The sequence below is a fragment of the Taudactylus pleione genome, unplaced genomic scaffold (assembly GCF_031769625.1).
Source record: "Taudactylus pleione unplaced genomic scaffold, aTauple2 ptg000222l, whole genome shotgun sequence".
NCBI classification, from domain to species: Eukaryota; Metazoa; Chordata; class Amphibia; order Anura; family Myobatrachidae; genus Taudactylus; species Taudactylus pleione.
Window position 1 is genome coordinate 284,126 of NW_028284624.1, and position 26,574 is coordinate 310,699.

At 41.5% G+C, this 26,574-nt stretch overlaps 1 protein-coding gene across 1 annotated transcript in view; it reads right to left on the reverse strand.

Annotated features, from left to right (window-relative positions):
- MTM1 (myotubularin 1) overlaps positions 1-26,574 on the reverse strand; it is a 77,981-nt gene that overhangs the window by 45,132 nt on the left and 6,275 nt on the right. The window contains exons 2-4 of the mRNA XM_088478844.1: positions 6,284-6,356; positions 4,423-4,495; positions 3,533-3,627 (exon numbers count right to left, since the gene is read on the reverse strand). Of these exons, the coding sequence (XP_088334970.1) occupies positions 3,533-3,627; positions 4,423-4,495; positions 6,284-6,346 (231 nt within the window). The 5' untranslated portion in view covers positions 6,347-6,356. The remainder of the gene's footprint in view (positions 1-3,532; positions 3,628-4,422; positions 4,496-6,283; positions 6,357-26,574) is intronic.

Consider the following 26,574-nt stretch of genomic DNA (forward strand, 5'->3'; position numbering starts at 1 on the left):
AAGCTCCTGAAACACAATGTAGATATGGGACTACAGATTTTATCTTTTTACATTTTTTTATCATTTTTAAACAAGTAGCAGCAATATTATAACATAAAAAGTTACTTCAAGGCATTGAAATATCAGCGGCAGCACCAGAAATCACAGCTTGTAAATATTGTATACTAAAGTCATAATATGCCGCCATCATGGTTCTACTTGTGTCACATTAACGGTTTAAGAAAGCAACTATAGGCTTGCGAGCAGGACCCCCTTACCTTTATGTCAGTCTGTTACTACCCAGTTTTGTTCTATTAACATCGTTTCCAATTGTAAAGCACAACGGAATATGCTGCGCTATATAAAACGGTTAATAAACTACTGCCCAGGTGTTGGAAAACATTGCTGGATCTTAAGAGGTTAAAAGTGCTGAAACACATGCCATACTAGCCTATTTTACAGCCACACTCCTCATATCACTTCTGTAAGTAGATGAGAGCTGCAAACTTTGGAACTGGACCCTGTGGTGAGCACAATCCATTTTGGGTTTGGATAGGGAACTTTCAATGTCTTTTAGCCTTGGATCCTGACATCATCCAAGGGCTTTTACTTGTTATATTTGTAAGCTTGGTGACTGGAGCTAGAGAAGTTGGACTGCAATCCCACTAACTGAGTAGATTCAGTTAAAAATATTGTATTTGTCATCTAGCCGAATGAAGAATGTCTATAGACGAGGAGAACATTCCTGGTAGATGGACAATACCTTACAGGCACGATTTGCGGAGATTGAAGTTGATAAGCTAGATGGTAAATTTTGACATATACATTCCTGACAGACATAGGAGTTTATGTAATCGGGCGCGAATTCAGTGAACCAGCGCTTTAATCCCAGCATTTAAGCCTGTTAATTTAAAGTTGGTTTTGCCTTTTAAATTATTGCCACTTTAATTCTACAGGGTTAGTCACTGAGATTGTGCTGGTTCATGGAAATTTGACCCTTACAATCTTTTGTGGTTTCCATCTGCACCTTTTAGAAATTTAATAGTTGATGGCTTTTCACTATATTGATGATTCAGACATTTTCCTGTAGGAATTTCCTAATCTGGACTGTTCTTGTCTGAGGTCATGCTTAAATTTCTCCGTTATATGAATATCATCCAGATGCAGCCATAGCCCGAGTCTGTGTTTCCCAAGATTCCATGTGGAAATAAATTGGTTGAGCTGTTTCAGGTCAATAACGGTTAGGAAGCCCCCTGATGTCTCCAGTTCCCATGGAGAGGACAGAACTCCTGATTTCAAGAAGATTGTGGCCACCGTCTAATTAGTGTGCTTGGGCACTTCAGCAACACCCATTGCTAACAAGCATGTATTTCCATGCAATAGTCAAACATTAACAGTGGAAAGGGTTGTACTTAGTTACTCAACATGGCACTGTAATAAGATGCCAACTTTTCAACAAGTTACTTGGTCAAATTTGTGCCCTTCTATAGCTGCCCTGGTCAACTGTAAGTGCAGTTATTGTGGAGTGGAAACATCTAGGAGAAAACTCAGCTCTCGACGCTACACAAGATCACAGAACAAGATGGCGAGAGCAGACGTATGCAAATATCACCTATCCTCATTTGCTCACTATCAAGTTAGAAACTGCCTCTGGAAGCAGCGTCAACACCAGAACTGTTCATCAGGATCTTCATGATTGGGTTTACTAGGCCGAGAAAAAGGTCTCAGATCACAATGCGTAATGCAATGTGTGTTATGCACACTACCATTAGACAACGGAGCGGTGGAAACGTGTTCTCTGCATTGACTAATTATGTTTCACCATTCAGCAGTCCGACAGATTAATGAAGATTTGCCAATGCCAGGTGAATGCTTTCTGCCCAATTGCATACTGCCAACTGTAAAGTTTGGTGGGCATGGAATAATGGTCTGGGGCTGTTTTCATGGTTTGGCCTGGGCCCTTTAGTTCCATCTTATTGCAGCATATAACAGAGGAGGGAAGAAGATGAATAAGAACTTCTAGTTCTCCTATCCTGTTGCAAAATAATGGGATTTACCTCAAGTTCCTTTCCGAATAATTGAACCCAGTTAATTGGCAAAGAAAATTTCCATGAGTTTGCCATGCACGAACAAAGCTATAAGGCTCTCATGGCAACTACTGCTATAGCTATACATCTTGATTAGAAAAAAAATTGCATGCAGTAAAGCTTCACAAAGAAAATAATTCCCTTTTTTCATCACTTTAATGTTTTCAAGTAAAAGAAATCCTAGTTCAACCCCCTGATACAATTCTCACATAAAGCCCCCCCTCAAGACCATCAGCTAAAGGGTTATCACATAATCCCAAAATGGTGTGTTTGCTGGATTATTTTTTCCCATTGGAAATTCTGTAAGAGCTCCAAGAAGAGATTACGAACTAACCTGGTCTACAGGATATCTTACATGGGAATGGTGATCCTTGTTTTTTTTGGTTGGTGGGCTCAGGTATGTTGAAGAAATACTCATTGAAACTGTAGTTCCCGGCAGAGCAGTTCCTTAGTGTACTATAGCTTTCCTGCCAATCAGCATGGAGGAGTGACCTGGTGGTGATGTCATATAGGTACCATTGACCCCGGTGAAAAGTAGTGCTGCTTGGAAGTGGCGACTAGTGGAGCATGCGAGCCATCCCTATCCCTGCTTGCATGCCCAGAAATGTTACAGAGACCATCTGAACTTACCGGGAACAGCTGGAATATAACAAAGCACTGCACTTGCCTTACTCAGCTGAGAGACCGTAAAGACACCAAAGTGTCACATTATATAGCTTTGTGCTTCCTGTTCCTGGCACTACTCAGCTGACTCAAAGAGGGATGTATCAAGCATTGCATTTTGGATACGATACAACCAGCCACTAACTACATACTGGCGTTAATAACACCGGTATGCACGCACAGCTGCGATTTCAATCGCAACTACCGGTTCTTCTGAAAAAGAGCTATCCTTTTTGACCAGAAGACTTCCAGGTCTATGACCCGGGAGTCCTTCTGCGCATGTGTGGCCGTCGATCGGCGCATGCACGAGAGCCACAGGGGACCCTGGAAGGGATCCTTTTGGATGCGGTACAATGCGGAAAGCAGCCCATAGGCTTCTATTAGGCACAGCAATGTGTTGTACATGCAGCTACAAGCTCAGAAAAGTTTTGCTTTCTGGAGCTTTGTGCATATGGGAAAAGCAGTCAAACCTTGTTTTCAGAGTTTTGACCACATTTTCCCGTTTGTACAGTACATCCCACCTTAAGGCCTCAACTCATATGTTATGGCTGCCATAGAGGTTAAAAAAAAAGAAAAAAAAAGAATCAATTTGTGGAATTTACTACATTAAAAGCTTCAACAATACACAGAACAGCAGCACTCTACGAATAAACAAATCTCATTTGAACCGCTGTTTAATGAAAAACTGCATTCTAGCCTACATGCAGGGAGAAAAACAAACATAAGACAGTCACATATTTTATGCAGGATGACGATAAAGAGTCTCACATAAAAACAAAAGTGACACAGCTGCTTAAACTTACCGTCTCCTCACCTCTGAAGTACAGTTTATAGTTTGTGACAAATAACCGTCCTTTAACTGGTGCATTAAATGGACACATGTAAATAACATCCTTATCTGTCAATAAGAGAACACATAACAAGAGTGAGCAGAAACTGAGAACTATGCAAAAAATAATTATTTTTCATCAAGATATCAGGCTTACAAGCTTCCTGGTGTTTTGTAGCACCCTGACAACGATACAGGTTGAGTCTCCGATCTCCAAAATGCTTGGGACCAGGGGTATTTTGGATAACTGACTATTCCGTATTTTGGAATATTTGCATATCATAATGAAATATCTTGGGAATGGGACCCAAATATACACACAGAATGCATTTATGTGTTATATACACCTTATACACACAGCCTGAAGGTAATTTTATACAATATTTTCAAGAATTTTGTGGCTCAAACAAAGTTTGTGTACAAACATAAAATTCAGTTATGTTTCTTATACACACAGCCGGAAGGTAATTTTATACAATATTGGTAATAATTTGTGCCTTAGACAATGTTTGTGTACATTGAACCATCAAAAATCAAAAGGTTTAATTTTCTCAGTCATGCCAAAAAAATTCTGTATTTCGGAATATTCCGTATTTCTGAATATTTGGATATGGGAGACTCAACCTGTACCACTAAAGGGAGACTTCCATGGGTGAGAATGCTTTTACAGACATTGGACTTGAAGCAAATGAAAAAAAAAAAAAAATGCAAATGTTGGGAACTGATTGGAGGGTTACTGACATTTAATGACTTGCTCCAGGAGTCACTAACTATTTATTTAGCACTGAATTATTCTAAATTGTAGCCAATTGCAGAGCTGGTTTTCAGGGAGGACATAGGAAGTATCCATGCATGCAGCCTGACCTGTCACAAGGGTCTCTCCGGGTAATAGGGGAATTTCATCATTATACTCCTGGTTCACACCATCGCTTGGAGGCTGTAAAACAAAGTAACGTATTAGTAAAATAAAGATTGTGGTGATGGATGGAAATGGGAGCATGTTGCTGAATACAATAAAGAGTACATGCATTTAAAAGCTCCATATTCATGTAAATATCTGTTGGGCTTTCTCCCCTGTCAGTGAGTTACTTTTGCACCTCATCTCACCTAGAATGCATCTAGTACAGAAGTGTTGGCGTCCATTACCCACTGACCACTATACACATACTGTTGGTGTAGCAATAGAAGACAGACACTTTGTATACATCCATTAATAAATGATTCTTCACCACTTAGTACTTAATGACACTAAGTACACACCCTTCATACTAATCTTCATTAGTAGTAATCCCTTGGGTAATCTTTAGAGAGGCCCTAAATCATGTTCTTTTATAGTAATCCATTTGGCAAAAGAAAATATTGACATTGGTTCCTTACTTTTGACCTAATAGAGGCTAAGGAGATGCAGAACAGAACTAGGAAAATAACCCCTATACCAAGTAACAGTACTGTAAGTGCACACATTCTGAGGAACACATTGTACATACAGCCTCCACTAAGGGAGTGATAGGCTAAAACAACTTTCAAGCACATACAGAGGCGTCCTCATTTACCTAGGCACAATACGCCATGCGGCGCAAGACGCCTGGCGCAAATGAGCTCACAGTGGAGGTGTAGCGTATTTTTTGCTCAAATGTGTTTTTTAGTCACAAGGCGATGTAACAAAACCACTTCACTGATTCATTTGATACATGACACTTATATCTGTGTGCGACTGACTCTGCACAACAGAACTTGGCATAAAAAAACCCCCACAGCATGGTAGCATTTTGTATACAGATGTACAAGTCTCACATCAAATTAATCAGTGCGGTTTGTTGAAACATGCAAAAAAAGTCTACGGTTCGGGTCTGGCTGAAAACAAGGGCAGCGGGATGCAGTGGGGGCAGGATGTTAGCAGGCAGGGCCAATAAGCATCTGCAATCGTCATTGTGGCTTCTGATTGGTCTACTTGCTCACACAGACACTGAAAATGGGATGTAATTATAATCCCTACAGTTGGGATGCCAGCACTTAGATGTCAGGATTCCAGCGTCTGCATTCTGTCAGAATAAGTACTGGGGTCAGGGGAGGTTAGGTTTAGGCACTAAGGGGGAGGATTAGGGTTAGGGGGAGGCTGCTGGTGTCTCAATTCTGACCGCCGGGATCCCGTACCCAACCCCTGAAAATGCATCTTTAGTTAAATCTGATTTAAAAAGGCACTTATAAATACATATGGCTGATTTTCTGTAGTCAGTGTTACACACTGGTGTGGAAAATAACACATACTATCACATCCTTCTGGAAACAGCTAAAGGAAAAACGAGCTAAGTAATACAGTTATGTAGTCATAAAATCTTAGGAGAGGGGGAACATAAAAACCTGACATTTCTCAAATATCAATAGATTAAAGTTAGACTTATAGGACATGCCAAATCATGGCCATACAATAAATGCTAATAAATTCCTATGTATGGCATAAGAATACAGTACAAGTTGTTTTAATTTAATAATGGAAACAAAAAAAATATATAAAACCACCCAAAAATTCCTGGCAGTGTATGATGAATCAGACCAACATACAACAAAGCCTTTGTGCAAAGTGTCTTACTGTAAGGTTTTGTGTTACCCTTATAATGGCAGATACTTTAATAACTAAAGATTACCTTGACCCTGGTTGAATTTCTACAAGAGAAAGGATACTGATAGACAGCACTATAAACATTAGCTGAAGACTTATCCTTACCCTTCTAATGGAGGCATTTTCCAGGGAGTTTGAATTGAATCGTGTAACTGGGGATGAGGCCATGATGATGAACCTTTAAAAAAAAATAAAAAAAGATTTGATGATGACAAGAAGACTCAATTGCACAAGACCAGTACTTGCAGATGGACACAGTATCTTGGATAAATGCTGCTGACAGCCAGGTATCACTTGTGAATGAGGGTAATGCCTGCCAGGAGCTACTGATGCTTAACACTTCTGCCTGAAACCAATTCCATTTCATATAGTGCAGATGCCGGTAGTGAGAAGTGTACAGAGTGGATTTGGAAGTGTCAATATCAGAGGCTAAAGCACAACATTTAGTCATATTAACATCATACATTCGCAGCTCCTAGAATTGTAATAGCCCCTACCTGTGACACTGTCACAATGGTAACTTCCAACAATTAAATAACCTGCCATGCATAACATGGTCACAGAAACTGGGGATTCCCTTCATTTTTACAGTGATTTTAACCATTTTGAAAAGACCAAGAGAGTTGCTGAAAGAATTAAAGGTTTGAGTAATATATATATATTTATTTTTTTTAGCGGGATCACTGAGTGTGTAACATACGTATATTGTTTAAGTTTTTTTGTACACATGCAATTCTGCTTTTCTCTTCTCTACTACGCATCTCTCTGCCGCCCCTTGGGAAAATGACCCCTTTCTGGGTACTTCCGAGTCTACTCCCCTCCTGTGCTGTTGATCTTAAATGTAAATGTCACAAAGACAAATGAAAACTGCATTAGCAGGACTCCAATAAATGAAAGAATCCTGCCAATGCATCAGAAAATAGAATACAGTCCGCGGTCACCAACAACCAATATAGGAAGTCATGAGAACAGCACTGTAAAGATTTCTCCTTCAATTACGAAGAGACCCAAAACACGGCGCGCACATTGCAGAGCAGGTAAATAAACATTCATGTTGTCACCAGACCGCTGCACATGAATGCTCGAGCCCAACCGTCATTTCACAATGTGCTGGATTGCTCGGATCCAAGGAAACTTTGCTCCATCCGTTTCTTTATTCAGTTAAATGTTGCAAAGGACAATATATTTTTGTGAGTGTTGCTACAAGAGACGCCAATATACCCCTTCCTCTTTACAGCATAAATACAAAAAGTGGAAATAGCACTGCACTAACCTGCTCTGCGCTTTATGTATGTTCCCTATTCATGCTCGTAATCTCACAGCAGCTTTACTTAGTAACTCGCATCTAAGGGTACATATATACACACAGGTGTTCAATCTGAGCACACATGGGTGATTTGTAACAAACGCAGAGTCAGAGAGAAGAAACGTCTGCATTCATAGAAACATATTAAGGCGTAAAGACAGCACAAAACTCTGTGTTCCTTTAAAAAAAAAAAAAAGGATATACAGTTCTAGGGGGTCTATTTACTAAAGGGGCACATCCACGATCTACTCCCTGTCCAATCTCTAAACTATTTTCCCTTGATTTTTTCCCTTGAAATTTTATCTTTCAGTCTGTACGATTTGCAAACTATCTTTAATAGATCAAGTAAAATTGACCTGCATGTTCAGTCGACTGACTAGACGATCAAACGACCAGCGGGAGCGCGCATCGTTGATCGTTAACGACCAAACACTGCACGATTTATAAACGATTTTTAAACGATTGAACGATAACGATGTCATTATCGTTTCATCGCCTGCTAAAATCGTGTAGTGGATGCCCCCCTTAAGCAGTGTTAGGAGACAGAGTGAAAAGTGATAAGGTACCAGCCAATCAGCTCCTATCACTTTTCATTCTGTCTCCTAACACTGCTTAGTAAATAGACCCCTAGGTGTTTTACTTTCTTAAACATACTGAAAATATGTGTACATGCCCTAGCACTGTTCCCTAATACTTAGTCCTGGCCAGTTTTTGAGCACAGGTTGAGTGAGTGCCAGTTGCTTGCGACTATTAACTACTTACCTAATCATGGCCAAACAGTGGCTCTACATCTCCATCATATTGCAGGACCTGCTGACTGATAATCCATGCAAAAACAATGGGATTTGTTCTGTGAGATTCAACTACAAATACCTGCATCACTCATTTTATCTAGTTTCTGCTATACACACTAGATTGTGGAAGATGGTTAAAATGTAACATTTATGGTCTTCACTTCTGTACCTTTCATGTCCATGTTTTACATGTGCTTTGTTCTCCCCAATGTCCGCAACTGCTGAGTACTGTGGCGCCTTACAAATAAACAATAGTATGTAAAATGAACAGAATGTATACTATAAAATAATTCAGAAGTCTAAAATGGGAGGTTTCACTGTAATTTACCGCTGTGAAATCAAGGTCAGTCATGGCACTGAACCACATGTATAAGCCAACACACCACAATCAGTGTCACTAGAAGGATATTAAATAGAAACAAAAAATTGCTGCAGGCTAATTATGAAACATGGTTTATCATTTTAGACAGAGTACAAATAGATATAATTCGATTTCAAGACTCTTGCAGAGTACGGAAAACAAATTTAAGATTCAAGAATTCCCTATGGCAAATTGATAACAGCAGGGCAATGAAGTAGAACAGGCTAACAACATAAGCAATAAGGGAGAAAAGCTCACACAGAACAGGCTGGTGTATGCGGAGATGAGCTGAATTCAATTTATGTTCGCTTTAGTAAGTGACCAGCACAAAATAAATAAATTGCATGGTTGTAATATATTTGTATGCACTGTGTATCTCAGAGTAAGCTGCTCAGCAATAATGCATCAAAACAATATTTGCTTTTAAAATTGTACATAATAAGGCAAGAAATTGGAAAAACAAAGGATGAGTGGCAATGCACACCTGACTTTCATAGCTAAAGCACAACACAGATTAAGTGAAACTATATAAAAACGATACGGGTACAGAATGGCTGCGGTCAAAATTCCCGACAGGGTTAGGATACAGACAGCTGTCGGTCGGTATCCTAACCATCCCCCCTAGTGCCTAAACCTTACCTCCCCCTCCCCCTAAACCTAACATCCCCCTCCCCTAAGTCCACTACTTACTTTCAGGATTACGGCGCAGGCATTCTGACCGCTGGAATCACCAGTGCCGGGAGACAGGATATTGAACATATCCCGTACAAACATTGTACTTTTAAAAAGTGAAAGGTTTTCAGCAGGGTAGTGTAATTCTCCAGTTCCTGCCCTAAAAGGCCCCACACACAGAGCAATATAGCGGCCAATCCGACAGATTACAACGATATCGATGCTATATCGTTCCGTGTGTGGGTATATCGGCCAGGGCGTGCTCCCGTGGGATCGTTCATCACTCCCCCAGATCTTTCATGTTGCAAAAGAGATCTGGAGAAGCGATGTACGATCCCATGCAGCGCCATGCAGGAGGGGTGGGGTGCCTGGGTTTGGGGGTTCCGGCATATCGGACGGTCGGGCAGTGGATCTGTTCGTGTGTGGGGACCGTTCCATATGTCGGCCGTCGCATCGTACCATCTGTAGCCGGGCTTACTCTCTTCTGGAGAATTGTACTTAGATGTACAATCCGAATATACAGATTGTGCCATCAGCTTGCAAGAGACACTGATCAGAATCAAACTTCAAATCCAAACAAACAAAATCTTAATTTTGCTACAAAAAAAATAAATATATATGATAAAAGGAGTAGGAAAACCATGGTTTTAATTGTGGACCATTAAAGATTCGGGTTCAAGTGCAGAATTGTCAAAAATAAAAACTTAGGGAAAACAAAGAAAAAGAAAGGTAAATAAACCATTTTTTATTTACTATATCACACCCTGCTATCACTATCCTGAGGTGGTGGCTGCATTGGAGGGCAGCTGTTGGTACAGGTACCATAAGGTTGTGGTAAGTAGTTACCACAGGAAAGCCCCTGCAGTGTTGGCCTTTGAAGGCTTCGACTAACAGTAAACAGGGAGAAACCCTAAATGATGAGAAAACTGATATTTTTGCAGGAATTAGAGACTATTTCTATTTGATACATCAGCCCTTTGTGGAGAATTTAATTAGCTGTGGGACTTACTGCATGCTCTTAGCTACCAGGTAAAGACCCCGGAGCTATTAAATTACTGCACATAACGCAGACTTCTGTTCCCACCTCAGGAGTGCATGAACAAAAATCCGTGTTAAGGGTACCCTCTGGTCTTACCACAAACTTACTGCACTTAACCCGGAATCTATGCCTTGGGACTTACCTCAGGATAGAATTCAAAAGCTCTGGGCACATAACCTGGGAACTAAAGACCCATGATAAGTTTTGTGGCTAATTGAATTCCCGTTTGTCTTTTTGATTTAACCGAATCAAAATAATCCAGGAGCTGCAGCATGGATTTACAGAAGCTGGGGAGGGGTGTTTTTTTTATTTTGAATTTCATAACACTTGTTACCTTAAGGAGTGTTATCTCTCCCATCTTCACAGCGTGTGAAGAATGTGGGGGAAAAACAAAAACACAACTTAAAGGTAGCGTGAAATGGCAGCTGTACCTGTATTCTTGACGGTAGGGAGAATAAAAAATTTGGATAGGCCAAATAATTGTTGCTGCTCAGTAAAAGGTTATATTCAGTCATAAACCCCAAGGTTGTCCTCCTAAAGGCTTTTGTGAGCAGCAATGTGCCACATTGGAATGCTAGGATCAGTATTGGTAAAGACAAATTGTAAATTTAATGTAGGCTACTGTACACCTGACTGGGGGAGGGGGGGTTTAAATTCAATTATCGACATTATTGCACATGCTGTCATCACAACAGAGGCGCGAGGAAAAACTTGCAATGTCGGCACTACCGTAATTGGACAATATGCGCACAGCCACTTTACAAATGTGTATAGTTTCTAATGAGCTTGTTCCCATGGGAGGTAGTTGAAATGCCGTCTGTCAGGATGTTTGCAATCAGAATGCCAGCATTCCAACGGTAAGTAGTGGGGTTACGGGGAGCGTTAGGGTTTGGCACTGGGTGTGGGGGGGGGGGGGGGGGGGGAAGAGAAGATTTAGTGTTCGGATACTTACCGACACCTGTCGGTATCCTAATTGTCGGGAAGCTGGCGCCTGGTTTCTGAATGCTTGGATCCCGACTGCTGGCATTCCATACCCAACCAGTTCCCATGACTGTATTATAAAACATCACCAAGTTTAACATTTTAGAACATAGCATGACCTATTTTCTCATGTGTGAACTTCTATTGCAATAGTTTGCATTGCTAAAAGCACAATACATGTAAAGCTCACGTAAATCATGCTAAACTTGCATCACTAAAAACACATCTAAGCTGCAATCTGCGCATTTTCCCAAGTACATGTGTGAATGAGCCCTTAAAATCTTTCAAAATAAAAAAACTAAATAAACGTAAAAGAAAAAGAAAAATAGAGTGGAGCTGCTGGATAGGACTTGGAGAATTTAAATACAACAAATTGACTCACTCATGTGAAAATAGTCATAGATTGTTGAAGTAAAAATATTGTCCGTTACCAAGCAACCATTACACACAACAGTCACTCTCATGCATCAACACATCAATACTACAAATATGCAAAGAACTGGAAAAAGCAGATCATTTCATTTAATCTCTTTTTTTTTTAAAGCATTAGAGAACAAAAGCTATATGTTCACGAGAAAGATTAGGAATACTAATGTAACAGCTTAGAATAACTTTAAAAGCCACATGAAGACAGTTATTTTCTTTGCCTTCGATTAGTGCTGAACCCAAAATAGTAAATAATCTAAGACTAAGGGGATATATAACAAAGCTTGGAGAGAGATAAAATTGTGAGAGATAAAGCACCAATCAATCAGCTCCTAATTGTCATTTCTCAAACACAGCCTGTAAAATGTAAGTAAAGGTGCGTATCCACTTGCAGATAGTGGGACAACAGTACGATTACAACATTGTAAACATACAGTCGTTACTCTTCCCCTGCAATGCCTACACTGAACGATATGTCGTTCAGTGTAGGCACCCTCCCTCATCCCTGAACATGGTCAATCTGTCGTTATCGGCAGATTGACCAGCATGTTCAGGTGATGATTGATGTCAAAAACGACCAGCGGGAGTGCACATCGATGGTCGTTTTTGACATTTTCATGCCCGATTTGTCCACGATTAATGAGCGATTGAACGATAACGATATCATTGTCGTTCAATTGCTGATTTAAATCGGCAAGTGTATACCCGCCATTAGCAGCTGATTGTGAGATAAAATAGTAACCAATTTTACCTCTCTCCAAGCAGCTTTTGATCAATACCCCCTATTTAAGTGGGTAAGCACTGTGCAATAGTCGGGCAAACAGATGGTTCTCGGCTGACTGGTTACATTATTGCAGTGTACACACAGCACTTAGGGACGATTATCGCATCGAGAGCAAACGGCTCAGCTCATCAGTCCTGGAGGCTGCACAACATTTGTCAGTAAATAAATAATTATCGTGCTACACATGTAGTGTGTACAGAGATCGGCCGACATAGTTCATTTAAAAACATCATCTCGATGATCTTTGGGGACATTGCTCAATTATCTTTCTTATATGAACGATCAGTGTGTACACTGGATATTGAATGTTCTACAGACGTTTCATCTCAGAAAAAAATAAAATTGTGAATTGTTTCTCATATCGGTCAGTTGTGAACCTAGCTTTAACCATTTCCGATACCAGTAAATTTGTTGTTTCTGTAACTTTGTAGATGAGAATTATCATCTGATAGGAGCAATAAAATATGCATGATGAACCCACTGGAAAACTAAAAGGTAGTTACATAATTGGAAAACATGAAACAAAAGGGTTTGTGTACACAGCTCAACTGAGCTCAGGGCAAGGTCACCTCCTACTGTGTGTCCAAGGCACATGCGGTATGAGCAGTGGGCACAGGCTGAAATAAGATGGGTTTTTGAATTTCAATTAATTCAGAGGTTCATTTGACCCTACACTCCTGCATCACTCTGACAGACGGTTTACACAATTACTCTGTGTTACTGTGGATCTAGCTCCTTCCACTATACAACACTGTGGTTACTTGCTCGCCTCCATTACTCTTATACACCATTACAATGTATCCAACACATGCAGCTCTGACCTCATCAGCAGCACCACAAGTCTGGATATTTCTAGTTGCTGTGGAGCCCTCAAGTGCACTGGTTGACTAACACACACAGTACTTGGATAAGCAGGAGATTACAACTGAATACCATAAAAGGTGGTCAGACACATCTGGAGCTGCACTATAAGTTACAGTACATTTTACTAACTTCCTCCAATCTAACTCTTTTCTTTGCATATTATTTTGAGAAGAGCAAAGATCTATTTGCGCTGATAAGACACCATTAATCTATAATTATAAAATAGAATAATCAGGGGGTCTGATGTTCACAAAGAAATATATATATTTGATATATTCTATATGCAATATATATTTATTCAGACTAGAATATAAAACTAGCCATATTGTAAACATGTATATTTGAACATGTAACACATACATATGTACCAACAAATACTGCATATAAAAATACATAAAACCAATTAAACAGCAATAATCACAATAACTCCATGGAGATGTCCAAGCAGGCCTGCTGAGAGCTGCGGCGGGCCCGGATAATAGGGGTGTGGCCTAACCGCGGGAGGCGTGGCCACGCCCCCTTCCCGAAAAAAAAAGATATTTTGCGGCGCTGCACGCTGGGGAAAGGGGGCGCTCTGAGCCCCCTCAGCCCGGCGCAAAGCCAGGGGGGGCGCGATCAGTGTGATCGCTCCCCCCACAGGCTTAGGAGACTGCTGTGTGCTGGGCTGCTGTGAGGGAGGGGGAGCGGCGCCAGACCCGGGCCCCCGCCGGGCCCCTCAGGAAGCCCGGCCATCTGTACCCGCTCCCCCCCCCTCTCGGCGCCCATGTCCAAGTCTAATCTATGAATGACACTGTGCTTTTAAAAGGACTCAGTCCATATATTCATAAGATATCGCTCCTGGTTCTTTGAAAAAGCTCCCTCTATACAGGAGCGAAACCGATTAGAGGACAATCGTCATCTTCATGCATTCGCCCCTTTGCCATCGCTGGGACTGGTTGCCATATACTTTTCATTGTTGTTGCCGTCCACTTGGGGAATCCTCCATACCATCTGGAATATAGAGGCTACTGACTTCCAACTTCTAGCGTCATCATCTGTGGCCCAGGTGGACCCCCGCAGGTGGATATACGGGCGGCGTGCAACCGCTGCACCACTTTTTACAGCATGGGAGATATTCAGGACTGCCTATTCCCGCACAGCATACTGAGTGCCGACTACTAACATTAGTGGAGAGTTTTCATGTGTCCATCTGCATTTTATTTGTGGCTTAAAACCAGAAGCGATATCTTATGATTAGATTATATGGACTGAGTCCTTTTAAAAGCACAGTGTCATTCATAGATTAGACTTGGAGATCTCCATGGAGTTATTGTGATCATTGTTGTTTAATTGGTTTTATGTATTTTTATATGCAGTATTTGTTGGTACATATGTATGTGTTACATGTTCGCAATATGGCTAGTTATATTCTAGTCTGAATAAATATACATTGCATAAAGAATATATATATATATATATATATATATATATATATATATAAAAATTAGATCTCTCTCTCTCTCTCTCTGGTGCATAAATGTTGAGACACTAACAGAATTTTCATATTTTGGCCTCTATTCACCACCACAATGGCTTTGAAATGAACCAAACAAGATGTGCTTTAACTGCAGACTTTCAGATTTAATTTGAGGGTAATTACATACAAATCAGGTGAACGGTGTAGGAATTACAACGGTTTCTATATGTGCCTCCCACTTTTTAAGGGGCCAAAAGTAATGGGACAAAACAATCCTAAATCTAACTTTCCATTTTTAATACTTTGTTGCAAATCCTTTGCAGGCAATTACAGCCTGAAGTCTGGAACGCATAGACATCACCAGATGCTGGGTTTCATCCCTGGTGATGCTCTGCCAGGCCTCTACTGCAAATGTCTTCAGTTCGTGCTTGTTCTTGGGACATTTTCCCTTCACTTTTGTCTTCATCAAGTGAAATGCATGCTCAATCGGATTCAGGTCAGGGGATTGACTTGGCCATTGCATAACATTCCACTTTTTAGCCTTAAAAAACTCTTTGGTTGCTTTTGCAGTATGCTTCGGGTCATTGCCCATCTGCACTGTGAAGCGCCGTCCAATGAGTTCTGAAGCATTTGACTGAATATGAACATATAATATTGCCCGAAACACTTCAGAATTCATTCTGCTGCTTTTGTCAGCAGTCACATCATCAATAAATACAAGGGAACCAGTTCCATTGGCAGCCATACATGCCCACGCCATGACACTCCCACCACCATGCTTCACTGATGAGGTGGTATGTTTTGGATCATGAGCAGTTCCTTTCCTTCTCCATACTCTTCTCTTCCCATCACTCTGGTACAAGTTGATCTTTGTCCATAGGATGTTGTTCCAGAACTGTAATGGCTTTTTTAGATGTTGTTTGGCAAACTCTAATCTGGTCTTCCTGTTTTTGTGGCTCACCAATGGTCTACATCTTGTGATGAACCCTCTATATTCACTCTTGTGAAGTCTTCTCTTGATTGTTGACTTTGACACATATACACCTACCTCCTGGAGAGTGTTCTTGATTTGGCCAACTGTTGTGAAGGGTTTTTTCTTCACCAGGGAAATAATTCTTCTGTCATCCACCACAGTTGTTTTCCATGGTCTTCTGGGTCTTTTGGTGTTGCTGAGCTCTCCGATGCGTTCTTTCTTTTTAAGAATGTTCCAAACAGTTGATTTGGCCACACCTAATGTTTTGCTATCTCTCGGATGGGTTTGTTTTGATTTTTCAGCCTAATGATGGCTTGCTTCACTGATAGTGACAGCTCTTTGGATCTCATATTGAGAGTCGACAGCAACTGATTCCAAATGCAAATGTCACACCTAGAATCAACTCCAGACCTTTTACCTGCTTAATTGATGATGAAATAATGAGGGAATAGCCCACACCTGTCCATGAAATAGCTTTTGAGTTGATAGTCCCATTACTTTTGGCCCCTTAAAAAGTGGGAGGCACATAGAAACCGTTGTAATTCCTACACCGTTCACCTGATTTGGATGTAATTACCCTCAAATTAAATCTGAAAGTCTGCAGTTAAAGCACATCTTGTTTGTTTCATTTCAAAGCCATTGTGGTGGTGAACAGAGGCCAAAATATTAAAATTCTGTCAATGTCCCAATATCTATGCACCTCACTCTGTGTGTGTGTGTGTGTGTGTGTGTGTGTGTGTGTGTGTGTGTGTGTGTGTATATATATATATATATTTTTTTTTATTTATTTTTTTATTTTTTTTAAGTGATCAGACCCCCTGATTACTCTATTTTATAATTATAGATTAATGGTGTCTTATCAGCACAAATAGACTTTTCTTTGTATGTCTGTGTTACACCATATTATGTGATGGTGTAGGTGTGTATTCACAAGCACACGTCATTTTGCTGCTATTAAAAATATTTTGGTCATTTGTCTGTATAAAAAAAATAAAAATAATAATAATTAAAAATTATATTATATATATATATATATATATATATATATATATTTATATTTATTTATTATATATACTATATATACACGCACACACACACCTTCATTTTATTCATTAGCGCCTAATCTCTTGTTTTTGTAACTTCTCAAAATAATGTCAGAAAATCGAGGCTGTGTGACATTGCAAAGTGGTGTGTGGGCAGGATTACCAATCAGAGATCACAATCAGTGTAGTGCAACTTCTGATTTGCTCTTCAACTCATGTCTTCCACAGCCATTTTAAAAAGTGTCAAACTGAACCATTTTTGCTGATTTGCAGTCCTGTATTACAGACCAGTGGAGCCTTAAGAAAAAGCAGCTGCTATGGGATTGAGAAGGTTAGTGAAATCTAATATATAGTTGGTAATGAAACAAACAAAAAAAAATTATATGCACCAACCCTAATGTGTACAAAGTGATAATTGTCCTAGTACACCCTGCTCAGTCAAAGCTAAAACTCCTAATTGCAGCTTTTTTCCAAATGTGAACACTGCAAGAGAAAAAACAAAGAACACTCCAGCTGCAGCAATCTAACTAAGGCCGGGGACAAATTAGGCGATTTATTGTATTGCCCATATCGCTGAGTTTGTACACACAATCGTGCCTTCAACTGCAACATCGTCCCATCTGTTGAGCTGCACGTCAGATGGGACGACGTCGTTAGGGACCGCATAAAATAAGTATTCTCTGGTTAACATTTAAAATTCTGTCAACACATGTAGGCTATAAATTCCTAGCTGCGCTTCTCAATCACTCTGTTAACACATACATTGTCAGCTCCCTACCGGTCCCCTAGTCCAGTGTCGGACTGGAGCTTGAAGGGCCCACCGGGGGATTGTAGTTGTAGGGACCCATGCTTTTGGGTGTGTGGTCAGTTACCACAGGGGATGAGGCCCCCATTGGTTATCCCAATCTGCAGGTGTGGTAGGTAGTAATTATTTTAGGAACTACACTTCTTCATAAAAACGAGTACATACTGGGTGAAGTAGACCATGGGGGGCTGTTGGACTTCCACACCTGAGTTAGCAAACTACATAATGAAATAATCTTAAAGAGGAAGATGGAAAGCGGTCTAATGCCCTTACACAATCCAAACTATCCCCAACACCTGGGACTAATTAATATTCCATTTTCAAGTGTATGTATATCATCAAACCTGTACCAAACACACATTTTCTATTACATAATTGGAAGGTATCTAGGGTGGCTTGAAGCATTAAGGACAAATACAATATGCTACACTTTCACATGTATTATTGTTATTTTATAGGTGGATTGGGCACCAATGCAGAGAAATAGCGCGGCTTGGAACAATAGTGTCTCTCTAAACTCTGACATCTGTCAAATCTTAAGAGCTTTATTGTTCTCGAGAGGATCCATGAACAGCAACAGCCAAGAAATCAAACATAACAGATATAAAGAAAGAATTGTACTTGTATTTCCCCCCAGTACAATCTTTCCTCAGGGAAACTGGTCGGCTGCTATAAAGTAGCAGCAGCATTAAACTAGTCACCTACGGTTTACAGGACACCTATTGCCAGTACCAGGAGGCTTTTAGACAACAAGCTCAAATAGAAAAAAAAAAAAAGACATGAAAACAGTAACTCAACCTTGGGAAAGAAGCCAGAGATCTCGGGATCCAGACGCCAGAAAAAAATACAATGTTTAAAGAAAAAAAACAAAAAAAACAAACACACACCTGGTCCCTGACTGGCAACTTGGGATTCTATGGATTTACAAGGGAATCGGTATGTAATACCGCCGTCCGCATGGCCGGCAGTTCAAATTCCGGCAGCGTCAGGCCGACAGAGGAAGAGATCCCAGCAGCAGGAGCCCGACAGCGCTGGAAATCCTGATTGTCCCCAGGTAAGTACTAACTAACCTAACCTACCCCCTCAAACCCTCCCTTAGGGGTGCCTAACCCTAATCTCCCCTTCACCGCTGCCTAAACCTAAATCCCCTGGGGGGGTGTCTAATCCTAACCTCCCCTGGGGGGTGCCTAACCCTAACCCTCCCTAGCCTAACCCTAACCTCCCGGGGGGTGCCTAACCCCAAGTCCCCCCCCAGGAGCCCTAAACCTAACCCCCCCCCCCCACCCTCGCGGCTGTCCGCTCACGGCGCCCGGCGGCCCTTCGATCGGGATGCTGGGCGCCGGTCTCCCAGCATCGGTAAAACGAGCAGCGTCTACATCTAGACACCGCCCATTTCACTCTCGCCGGGATATGACAGTCGGGAAGCTGGCTGTCGGTATAATGTCAGCGGCTTTCCGATTGCATCCCTTTACAAGCAACGTAAAATTAGCAATAGCTTGTAAGATCTCCTGAGCAAAGTGCTTATTTCATATTTTTTGTAATTCATCTTACTCCATTTCATGCCATCCCTGCTTAGTGTAGTGCTTCAGAGACACAAAAAGAACGTAAAAAAATAATGTAAACTATTAACGGAAATAAAAATGGTTTTAGAGATGGGTGTAGAGTAAAACGGAATAAGCAACGTTCTATAAAAAAGGCTTGTGTCCGGAGATCTGGCTCACATGATCATGGTGCCGGCCACAGCACTGAGGGGGTTAATCCCTTTTGCTGCAGCACCATTTTCATATGAACTATTGGTGCTAGGCGCCATGTGCTGTAAATGTATATGTTATATTTAACATGTGAGATATTGGGAAAACGCATTTTTAGACAGCCATGCACTTATAGGAATGTGTTTCAAGAGTATTTTATTGTATAAGGAATGTCCATCTTCTGTAACATAGGGAGTGAGATGGCAATTACTCTGACCTAGCAAAATGTATACTGTGAAATAACCAAGCCTTTGTTTACAGTCAATATCCTGCTTTCTAAAGAGTTAAGAAAAAGATAGTTATTTGATAAATCAAACTGGGTTTGGGTGGTATATGTATGAGAAGATAGAGGAAGTTGTTTGGCTCCTTTGAAATGCAATAAGTATTTATTTATATTTTGTGAGACACTTGTCTGATTGGTACATGGGGGAGAAACCACACGCTGTATTGTGTCTGACTATATAAAGGATGATATGAGATGAGAAAACTTCTGAAGAATATCTGTATGCTGCGATTATCGTTTGAGCACTAAACATCTACTTGCTCCAAGACGCGTCATCTGCTGTATCCTGCGACCACCAGAATAGCGCAAAACGCTGATCTGTTCTCGGGCTGTTCTGGATAGAGCCCAGTGTGTCCAAACTGAAACCCTCTGCCAGCTACCCGTGCAGACTGATCCAGAGTAAGGGACCAGTGGAAATTAGCCGACACTACTCAAGACGTGTTGCAGCAGTGCTACTACATACATACCCTGAAGTAGGCGGTTCCAGATGCAGCCTGGAAGAAGTGGTACCAGGTGCCAGTATAGGAGCCTGGGTGAAACGAGCGGTTCCAGGAGTTGGTTAGTAGAAGCCTGGCGGTGGCTGCCCACTACACAGTAGGAGGAGTAACTGGCAGCTACTGACGGTGAGAGGGAAGCTTTAAGTGGTGAGAAGCCCACTCAGGTTACTCAAGGACCAGTAACCACCCTCTATTCTGATCAGTGATATCTGTGATCACCTGGGCGAGCGATGTCATCCCGTTACAATGTTCTTTAAAGCAAGTTAAACGTGCATGGTTTCATTTGATACAATAATTTTAAGCTTCAAAATCATTTACATGCATTAAACTTGCATTTAAAAATCATATGAAATTAATCATTCTAACACCAGTGGCTAAATGATAGAATGATAAATGATAGGTTTTTATTATAATAAATTCATCTGTGTAGCCTATTAGCTTCAGCGGGTCAGATATGCAGAGCACAGAGGTAGTTAGCAATGCTGCCTCACAGTATTGGAGGCCTGATGCAGATATGGACTGTATTGGACAGCTGCATGGAAGCGGCTGTGCAATACCATCCAACTAATATTCTAATGCAGCAGGAGGCGTCTGTAGGGAAAATATGCCTCCTGTCAGCATCTGCGATCCAAATGCCAAGTCCGAAGATGCAGCATCGGAATCACGGCTGCAATAATAACCCATCTGAGTAAGCTGAAGCTTACCCATAATCGGCAACGTACAACCCTTGCCCCAGCACTCCCAGTACACCCCCAGTTCCAGAAACGCAGGCTAACCACATCCCCACTCCACCCCTAAACGTCAGCAGCATGTCAATCATGCTGCAGCTTGGGTGCACAGCTTGCGAGGACATGGGGCTCTGCACATGTGCAGAACGGAACCTAACAATTGGAGATGTACGCAAAACACTGAACCAGGCCCTGAGGCCACAAATTTGACTCAAAGTGAATACCCAAACTCCACACATGTAGTACCTGGTTTTTGAGAAAGTTTCCTCCGGGTGCAGTACAAAAACTAACTAGCATCCTAAGTTACTGCAGGTAAAATATACAGCACATTTGACTCATCGAAAGGTGCAAAAGACAAAAAAATAAATAAATCTAGGCAAATATAAAATTTATATGGACTATATGTGAAACAGTTATATGAAAAAGTGTTTAAAAATCGACAGATTGCATGACGACAGGAGGAATAGCTCAACTACTGTACAATACATACTTTACAGTATTCAATGGGGGCGATTCAATTCAGCGCGCTATTTAGTCCGACTAATGATTTCTCCTCGCACCCTCCAGTGTGCGAGGAGAAATCTGACTAAAGTGCAGGCCATGAGGCCATTTTCCGGCTCCGTGTGGCGCTAACAGCTTTGGGACAGCACTTTACTCAGAGAATGCCAGTTCTTGCGACTAAACACCCAGGATAGGTTGCGAGAACCGTCATTCTCCAACTTAACTACTTCCTGTCGGAGTAAGCATCGAGGTGAATTGAATAGCTCCAGGAGCTCCCTCCCAGCCCTATTCAATTCATGCTGAATTGAATTGCCCCCAATGTTCCCTCTAAAAGTTGGTGTGTATGAAGAGGAATTAGTGGTGTAACCCGCACAGATGACAATGTCTGCAGAAACACGCCCAGGGGAATAGGACTATAAAGATGAATGATCATCAACAGTCTGTATGGAGCTTGGATTCTGCCTTAAAATAAAAATAAAAAATAAGTTATTTGCAAAATCCCAGGGCTCCTTTGCATCCATCACTGCTGGCAGATACATACATGGACGTTGCAGTTGCTGGTTTACACCTAAACAATACTTGTTTTGTCCATTAAGTGATCCAAAAGAGTGGCTAGCCAAGGGACTCGGCACGTTTCATCATGGGGATCTCAACTTCCTCAGAGGTGTGTAATTCCTGATGTCTTTCCGTGGTTCAAAGTATGGGGCCTGATTCAGCATGGATCACTATTCTGCTTATACGCACACAGCTCAGTTGCCAATACCAGCGGTGATATGTAAATGTTTGCATTTGCAGCCTAAGATAAGGATGCCCACTTCCCCAAACATCCGTATACTTGGGCAACATAGAGAAACAATCGGTAACATCGAGTAACATCGGACCCATACGCAGATAAGGCAGGTCATGCCTCACTCAGGAATTGCTAACTTCAGGAATTGCTAACTTCAGCGCAAGCTATGAGGCTTCAGGCTGCGTATGGTATCGCAGTGGTTAATTTATGCACGCCCCTGCAACGCCGTTGAAACGCACTGGCACGCCTGCCTTTGGCGGACCACCTCCTACCCCCCCTCACCAAAAGGCATTTCCTGTCAATCACTCTGCCATGGGTCTGCTTAGCCTCAGTCCCGATCGCAATAGCTAGTTCGCGCACCGCCATGCATACGCAGTACGCAACAATTGTCCAATTGCATGCGTATAAGCGACTGCGATCCTTGCTGAGTCAAGCCCATAGTTTCCAAATAGTGGCAATAATCAGCACCTGTGTATAAATTTAAAACCGGCCAGCATAACTCATTGAAAAACTTCATCAGTTAAATACGAAAGGACTTCCCTATCGTAAGTAAGCAATTCATATCTAATTGGAATCATTCTTCATCATAAGACATTCATTAGAAATTCAGAAAAATCACAGCACTGCCAGAAGCGATCCTACGATTAGGTCATGTGCACATGATCCGATATAAATCTTCAGTCTGTGAATATACCGTGAACTTTTTAGGATAAGTAACAATCGCATACCATAATTAAACCTACCATAGAAAAACTTCTTATTTCTTTAAAATAGACATTGTCTTAAAACATTAAACACTCCTTATAAATACTCACACTGATCCTCTGTTCAGGTAGAGTACCCACATGATCATATCTGAAACTTCATTCTACATGTTTGTCAAACATTTTTTATACATAAAGATAAAATGTAGAAGACAGATAAGGTGCGTACACACTGGGCGATAAAGTGGACGACTGAACGATAACGATATTGTTATCGTTCAGTCGTCCACTTTATCGTTAATTTTTAACCCCAAAAAGATGAACGGTAACGACGACGCGCGTTCCCGCGGGTCGTTCGTCATTATCGTTCATCAGGCTGACATGCAGGCCAACCTGACGATCTCGTCAGGTTGCTGCATGTCAGGGAATGGGGGGAGAGAGCCCGGCGCTGAACGATATCGTTAATGATATCGTTCAGCGGCTGTGCTCAATGTCATGAACGACATTGAGCACAGCCTGCCGGGGACAACACTACACGATATCGCTCAGGGAGCATATCGTGTAGTGTGTACCCACCATTAAACTTCTCTAAAGTAGTCTAAATATTTTCTTGATTGTTGCATAATATGGTGACACTATATACATAAAGGAGGGGGGGGATTAAGTGTGTAATATTGAAGGAAAAAAGGTACACTAAATTAAGTTACATTTCATACTTTTGTAGGCAGAATGATCATTCTTTGGGGCAAATCCAGTTGCAGCTTGCGTCTAAAGTGACGAGTGATGTTCAATGGTTGGTGCAGCTGGATGCAAGTGCAGTGGGCGTCCATTATTTGTTTGCACCCTCCTGAGGTGGCACGCCGAAATCCACCCAAAGCTGAGCGTTTGCATTGTTTTAGCCGATTAACATGGATAGTCCAGATGCCTTTGGACGTAACATGCATAAGTAATGGGTGCCCTGGGACTCTCTCCCAGAGACACCAACAACTGAATATCACCCATAACTTTAAATGGGAGTTGCAAGAGGAATCGGTATGTAATGCCGGCTGTCGGGATGCCTTCTGTGAAAATACCGAGAGCGGCATCCCGATGGTTGGTATCCCGACAGGGGTCGGGTACGTATACTTACCCTCCCCCCTTCACTTCCCTTCTTGTAGCCTAACCCTCCCTAAGTCTCCCCCCTTAGTGCCCAAAACCTAACCCTTCCCCCTTAGTGCCTAACCCTACCCGCCCCCCAGTAATGCCTAACCCTAACCCCCCACCCCCTAAAACCTAACGCTAACCCTATGGTACCTAACCCTCCCCCTGGGGTTACAGCTAAGACTCCCCGTACTTACCTGGTTCGGGCTTGTGTCTGTCTTCAGATGTCGGGATGAAGATAGGCGTCGGTATTTCGATGCCTCTCTTAAGTCCTGTGTCGGACTTCCAGCGTCGAGATTCAAACCGGCGGCATGTCGTCTGCCGGTCTGCTAACTACATCCCGTGCGAGACAATTTAATTGCTCCAAAAAAAATTATAATTCTACATACAAAATGTACTAAAATTAATTTACTGTACCATTTTACTTTAAAATTACTTTAAATTACTGTTGACAAACTGGATATTGTAGTGGAAGAATTTCATGGACTCCGCGGCCTCCTACTGAAACTCCTCAAGCTTGGTCTCCATCTCAGTCACCTCAGATCGTAGACCTGTAACAGATCTCTGCAGTTCGGAAAGGAAAGTGTGCTTCAGTAATGTCATTGCAATAGATCTTTCTCAGATTCATAGTGCATATTACTAGCAGTACCCCAATGGCATATTTATGTGAAAATTAAAAAAAAAAAAAAAGAAGTTTACCATAGCTCCACATGGGCAACTTTTTCCATTTTAACGTTTTAGAAAATGGATGCACAGCTCATACTAAATTCAGAGACAAGGGCTCTACTTCTCCTATTCTTAAACATCTACATTTGCAAGATGGATGTGGTCCTAAGGGGCATATAGCTCCTCTTGCATATCCTTCATAGCATATAGCACCCCAATACCACAGGCCATTTGCTGGACAAATGTAGCAAATGAAGATTAAATAATAATAATGAAGTTGATGCCAAATAAGCTTTACCGAGTTCAGGCCTCTGACATTGCTGTAATAAGGCATAATATGTACAAAGAATGTAAATATCTGTCCTGGGGGGTATATTTACTTATGTCCTTGTCTGTCTCTTGATGTCATGCACCTTTTTACCTTATTTAATACAGGTTAAAGTTTATCCTTCATGTACCCGATAGTGTGCCCCTTTCCCTCATAATGTAAGACCTGCCTGATTTTTAATGCAAAGTTTTGGCTCACCAAATTGATGGAATCAGGCCGTCTCAGTTCTATTAATGACCTACAGCGTCACACATCTCTGCAATAATTTCTCTCCCCAATTTCTACATTCTCTCCTATTGATGTGAAATGACTACATATAGACCAACCCCAAGCAACATTCCTTGATCCCTGCAACTCTTTACACTGCGCATCAACCACAGAGGGCGGAATTCAATTCTTTATAGCCGCTATCGCGCCCGACGGAGCTATTCAATTCTTGCTCCTGTCGGGCACGATGAGCTGCCAGCGCTACATTTCAGCTCGCAGCCCCTGGGGGATGAGAGCTGAAATGTGCGAAAAGTGACATGTTTGGGCGCCCAAACATCACTTTTCGCGATCGCGCCCAGCACTTTGGTCGGGTTTAGCTGCTTTACGCGGCTAAACCTGACCTCTATGAGCGCGATCAGCACGAAAATCTTGGACAATTGCATAGCGGCCCGCGATCTCCTGTCACTTTAGACGGGAGATGTGGGCCGCGAATACAATTGAATTCCGCCCAATGTCAGCTATAGCACAATAAAGAAACATAACGCCTTTTAAACCGCTTACGTATCAATCGGCAGTTTGCAAAATTACCATGTTTGACTATGTAATAGACAGTCAGAGAAAGTAATCTGTCAGACATGATTTTACCCCCCTAGTGTGTATTTCAGGGTTAATGTCAGTCTTAAATGGATTTCTATAGGTGCACGGGAGATGGGACAGCCCTGCAAAGTCTGACTGCTGCACAGGATAAGAGAATCACACAGACTGGGAGAGGGGCTACTTCTCCCCATTGTCAGAGCACATTTTTTTTAGCCTGCTAAATCCAAAGTGGATTTTTCTGTCAGCACAAATTTCCACTATAGGTCATGTTATTTCCCATAATACACACAAACTTGAAGTGATGAACTCGACATTTAAAGATTATTATTTACACAAGTTTATACACTAACATAAACTATGATATAAATAGCACACAGGGGAGGGTGAGAACACGGAACTAGATTACTTTTTTTTTTTTTAATCTATGCTATATACATTTGGCTTTCTGTTCCTGTAGCCTTAGGAAGTGAGGGGAACAGCAGAACCCAGCACAGGTATAGCGTGCAAGCTCTTCACCAAGATATGTACCGCTGCGTTACATGGAAACATACAATTACACTTAAGCTGTACTTGTGACAGAGCTCAAGATTGCAGATTATTTGTGTAATACAATATAATAGTATTTCCCCTCCCTCCTTAACAAAAAATTATAATTACAAAAAATAAGCAAAGCTTCATTACCTTTCAGAATAACATGCCA